This window comes from Nothoprocta perdicaria, unplaced genomic scaffold (assembly GCF_003342845.1).
Source record: "Nothoprocta perdicaria isolate Ctin4 unplaced genomic scaffold, notPer1 scaffold_182, whole genome shotgun sequence".
In the NCBI taxonomy this organism is placed as follows: domain Eukaryota; kingdom Metazoa; phylum Chordata; class Aves; order Tinamiformes; family Tinamidae; genus Nothoprocta; species Nothoprocta perdicaria.
In genome coordinates, this window is record NW_020455005.1 from 199,430 (window position 1) to 204,759 (window position 5,330).

General features: G+C 44.9%; 1 protein-coding gene across 1 annotated transcript in view; it reads left to right on the forward strand.

Annotated features, from left to right (window-relative positions):
• The first annotated feature begins 2,350 nt into the window (after positions 1 to 2,350).
• The window catches only part of OSTM1 (osteopetrosis associated transmembrane protein 1), a 46,915-nt gene continuing 43,935 nt past the window's right edge, over positions 2,351 to 5,330 (forward strand). The window contains exon 1 of the mRNA XM_026036640.1: positions 2,351 to 2,440. Coding sequence (XP_025892425.1) covers positions 2,351 to 2,440 — 90 coding nt within the window. The remainder of the gene's footprint in view (positions 2,441 to 5,330) is intronic.

Here is a 5,330-nt window from a genome sequence, read left to right on the forward strand (position 1 = left end):
AACAATGGCCAAATGTGTTGCTGCTACTGCTGCCGCTGCTGCTGGGGCCGGGGCTGTGACAAAGAGCGGATTAATTGGTGCCGCGGCTGACTGGTTCGAGATGGCTCCACTCAGCCCGCGCCGCGGGGAGCCCCATTGACTGGGCCCCGAGTCCCACTTTTCACAAACTCCAAACAAAAGTCAATTTCTTTTTTATAAGGCGAGGGAAGAAAAAAAAAAATCAGTTCATGTTTGAGCTCGGGAAGTTGACTTGTTGGATTAGAGGGCATCATGCTCTCTCTGCCTGTCTCTCCCATGCTTTAAAGTTGCTTCTCCCGCTAGGAGAGGAGTGAGGGGGGAAAATGGAAGGCGACGTGAGCTGTGCTCGCCAGCGGGTATATGGGAGCGGGCTCCGGGGATCGCATTCAGCCCACGGCCTGGGCTCCGGCATGTGCTGAGCAGCCGGCTTGAGCTCTTACTTAGTGGAGATAAACTTCTGCAGCAGCCCGAGGCCGCTCTCAGAGGGACACGCAGCCCGTTGGCTGCTCGGGAGCTTGCCATCAGGGAACAAGGTTGAGTCGGTGGGATCGGAGCTCCAGCACCCCCATGCAGGACGTGGGGACCATCAGTGCCTTCTGCCCCTGCTCTGGGGGTGGTGGTTTTCTCTTGGGAGAATGGGCAACGCAGCTGGGTGTCTTCTGTCCTCCTTGGGTAGCCTTTGACTTCCCCTGGCTCAAGGCAGGGCCCACCAAGGAGTGCCGGGTGAGCTCCCGAGTGGCGCATCCCATGCTCTCCAAACAGAAACGTAATATATATTGGAGCAATCAGGCACAGTGAAGAAAAAGAAAAACAGGAAAAAAAAAAAAAAAAGAGAAAAAGAAGAGAGAAAAAAAAGGGATTACTCCTGTGCATACAGATGTTAATAGCCATGTTAATAGCTGGCACAGTTTCTGTAGCTGAGGCTATCCTGGAACTTTGGGGGAGTTAATCCCTACAATTGTTTTCATAATCTTGTGGTATTTGTGATATCACTTAATCAATATTTAGCTCTTCTTTTGGAAAAAAGAAATAAAAACCAGTGATCCCTAAATGAAAGAAAGAGTCTATTATCAGATGTAACTGCTGACCTCTCCTCCTGGCAGTAGTATAGTATTAGCTCTCATAGTTACCTGCAATTTATTTTCAAATGTTTTGTCCTCACAGGGGGATACCCCATGATGAATTGTTTTTTTTTTTTTTCTGCAGCGTGGATCTTTTGATCTGACTTTCACTAATTGCTTTGACACACTGAGGAGGGAGTAGTGCATCTAGGAGTTGACTCCCCATATTTTTTTAACCTCATTTTTTGGAAGTCTTTTAACTTTAACAGGAAGCAGAGAGGGTTTTATCATTCCCAGCTTTGCAGTAGACTAGATGGTAGGCAACAGAGTATGAAACTGGGCTAGGGGACAGAGTGTAGCCATTCCAATTTCCCACTTTGATTTGAAGCTCATGGTAATTCTCATGTGTTACATCTCTCCGTACTCTGGAGAGCCAACAAAAAGCCAACCTAAAGCAATTACAGATTTTATTTCACCCAGTTTTYAAGTAGAACTAGCTTTGTAGAAGTGGGTCCGGTGAGAGTCAGCAGTAGGAACATCTGTTCATATTATCCATGTAGCTCTGCAAGCCTAGCCCAACTTAAAAAGAGCCTCTAGCTTCTTTGCTGAGCCATCGGATTTAAGGACCCCCCTCAGAACCTTTGGCTGTGACCTTCTCTGTGCAGCACTGTTTACTTTTAACCTGCACCATCTATGGCTTTTAGCTAACCTTACACTGGGAAACTTCTGCTATTTTGCTTTTTATGCCTATGCTGCATGCCTGTATATAGTTGAGAATTAATCCGTCTCTCTTTTTATCTGTAAACTGAAAGCTCCATAAAAACAATAAATCTGTAGCAGAATGAAATTATTGCTTCAACTGTTTTCCTTTTTTTCATACTCCTTACACAAACACATTGAGGAAACTATGAAGATATCAAATCTCTTGTGTGTTACCTGTGTCTCACATTAAGGCACTATAGCCAACAGTAAAATCTTTTGCTGGGATTTCTCTTGTAATGTTTTTCTTCTAAGGTTTGTCCTTAAAATCTTCATGGTTTCCTAAGAGGAACTTCATTAGTGTGCAGAGACAGTGCACAGAATTACCCTTTTCACTGTGCCCCTTTATTCTTATGCTTTTGGCTGTCAACAACCAACCTCTCCTAAAACTAAAGATGGCAATTTTCAGTAGAGCAGCTGAGTTGTGGGGAACCCCAAGGAGAGGAATGGTCTGATATGTCAAAGGTGTTGGAAAAATCAAAGGGAAAGAGGCTGGAGAGGAGGTGGTTCGAATGGACGAGAAGGACATCATTAGTGATTTTAGTGAGAGCAATTCCAGTGGAGTGAAGTGGCTGAAAACCAGACTGCCGAGTGTCAGAGAGGTGAGTTCAAGAGAATGGGWGTAAACTAGTCATTTGAAAGGATAAGAGGTGAAGGAGATGAGAAAGACATAATGGTATGTAGAGAAGGATTTTTACAGGGATTTCAGAGGCTTATTTGAAAATAGAGGAAAGGGAGGGTCCACAAGAAGAGGATGCCAGTGAGCCCAAAAGAGAAAGTGCTAAGCAAGGAATGAATAGGGATGGGAGGAGGCTGAAGGGACACTGGCAGAGAGTGGATGCACGGAAGGGATTTTTTTTTTCGAGGATAAATGCAAAGATGCAAAGGATGAACATGGAGTCCAAAGACCTTCACCAAGACAAGTGCCAGGATGAAACGAGGCCGAGTAAAGGTTGGTAGAGTTTGTAGCAGTTGTAGGAGGGCAGCGAAAGAGGGTGGGARGAGAGTTGTGGGGTAAATATCATTAGACTGATGGGCTGAAAGGGTGACAAAGTGAGGCAAAGAAATAAGGCAGCAGAAGGGCTGGAAAGTGCACAAGTTGTGAGAGAAAGAACCAGCCTGGAGGGAGGTGAGTGACTATCTGTTGACCTARTTCTTCAAGTCTCTTGAAGCTGATTCTTCAAATAAACGAACAGTAACAGCATAAATTCTCCTCATCCCACCCATGCAGACGGAGACCTAAATTGCAGCTGGTATACTGGATGTTGTGCCTCATAACTCCATTATTAATGGACTCTGGTTTAATCAACTTGGTCTTTAACGTCCAGAGAATGAAAGGCAATAAATTCTGTAAGAGCTTCAAGCCTGAGGTCCTGGTATATTTGTATTCCTGGAAGAGCCAAGTACGATGTCCTAAGGAGACGCATTTCATTTGCTTCTATCCCTGAAAAGGCTTAGATTTACCAGATGAAGTTACAGTGGGGTAACACGGTACCATGGCTCAGCTGCTCTGCAGTAGCTGCTGGAGTGCTTGCTCCTAGTTTGGCAGGGAGGAGGGAATTTGTGTGAGCTTAGTGCTCATTACTGAACTACCTTCAGGGCGGGAGGTGTTGAACTGATTGGTTTATGCCTTGTCTTCCTCTGAGCAGAGTACAGCTACTAAACACAACTCCTATGGCTGCTCATGTCTTTGTATGGGGAATCTTATGGATACGAGTAGTCAGTCCAGTATTATCTCAGTTCACATTGACTGCAGGAGAGCAGAATGCAGAAAACAATCTTTTTAAAAAATTATTTTCGGGAATATCAGCATTTACAATATTTGAAAGGATAAGCAATAAAAGACAACCCCAGAGCACGAGGTCTAAACCTGACTCAGAATGAATTGATAAAGTCTAGGGTAGATGATCTTAAAGCATCTGGACCACCTCTGCAGCCAGGGAAGAACCTGTGACCTCTTATTTTCCCCTTCTTTATTCATGTTGGAGTCTTGGGAATCTCCAAAGCATCATGAATAGCCAGATTTGATCTTGAAAAGGTGGAGCTGCATCTTAAGCCTGTCTTAGTCACTGCCTACCTAGAGGGTTTAGTGTTTGACAAAAAGCTCTTCTTCCAAGGCTGAGAAAAGTGCTTGTCTTTCACTTCTGGTTTACCTCTGCCAACCAGGACACACTTGAAATACATGATTTTGGCGATAAAGCCCTCCTTGTCCCTACATATCTACATCTCCCTACTACATTTCCCTACTGTGCAGTGCTGAGCAAATCAGTCACCCTTCGTGTACCTAAGCCTCCTTTGTAAGTCTAGAMCAGCTCATTCACAAAGTTCTAATTCTGACCAGGGACCTGAAAAGAAATTAGTGAGGCCTCTTCATATCACAAGAAACATGTGGAGGGATCTTGCCTTCCCAGAGAGACAGGCTATTGCATGAAAACTTTGCTAAGGTAACCCTTGCATTGGGCATTATATTTGATTGCAAAAGTTTTGCGTCTAGGTGGAGCTGATTTTTCATATCCACCAGCCATGCAGATGCTCTAGCAGCTAGCAGAATGTCGGATGCACTGTCCTTACCCTGACCAGGGCCATCTGCTCAACCCTGTTGTATAGACCTGGGTAACCTTCCTGTGGGGACACACAGATGCTGCAGACTTTGAAGGCAAGGTTGCTGCAGAGCAGCACGTAAGGTGATCAAGCTTCCTGCTCTCAGAGTCCTGTCTCTGAAGGGCTGCCATGGAGCTAAAGCACATTGGATATGGAATCTACCAGAAGATATCAAATGTGCAACCTTGTGCTTCTTTGTGCACAGTCACTTTTGAGAGTTGAACACAGTCTAAACTCACGAAGAACAAAGTCTCACCTTTCTGTTTCTGATGAACCCATGTGCTTTTCTGGCATGGAAATGGTCAGCACACAGAGAGTGCATGTATGAGTCTCCTGGGCCCAGAACACCAGCTTGCCATGGTTCTTTGGGTTAGCAAAGTGGCAAGGTGGAGTTTTAATCCAGAGGATCACAGTGGAGTTTAGACTTTTGCAGTTCCTGAGGTCGAACTGCTCCTATGTCAAGGCAGATGTCTTAAATGAGCCATGTGTTCACAGTTTCACTACCAGTTTTCCCTCAAAAAATCATTTTTGCATTGTGACATGAGCTAAATAGTTTTCGAAGCCCTGATTATAATACCTTTTTATGGTTATTTTTTATCAAATTGTTGTTTTTTCTTGGTAACAACTGAGCATAATTCCATCTAAATACACACTACCAGGTTCTGCAAGGCTCTCTGATAAAAATAATTGATTTCCTCTAGAGAGGGATAGGCTGAGCTGGAGGGAGGAGYCAGCTGCTAGCTGCTGCCTTGTTCATGGCTTGTGCAGTTTGACTTAATGTCAGAGAGTCTGACAGAGAGCATCTAGGGAGCCTTGACACCCACAAATCCATGGGCCCTGATGGGATGCACCCCAGAGTGTTGCGGGAACTGGCAGATGTCCTAGCCGAGC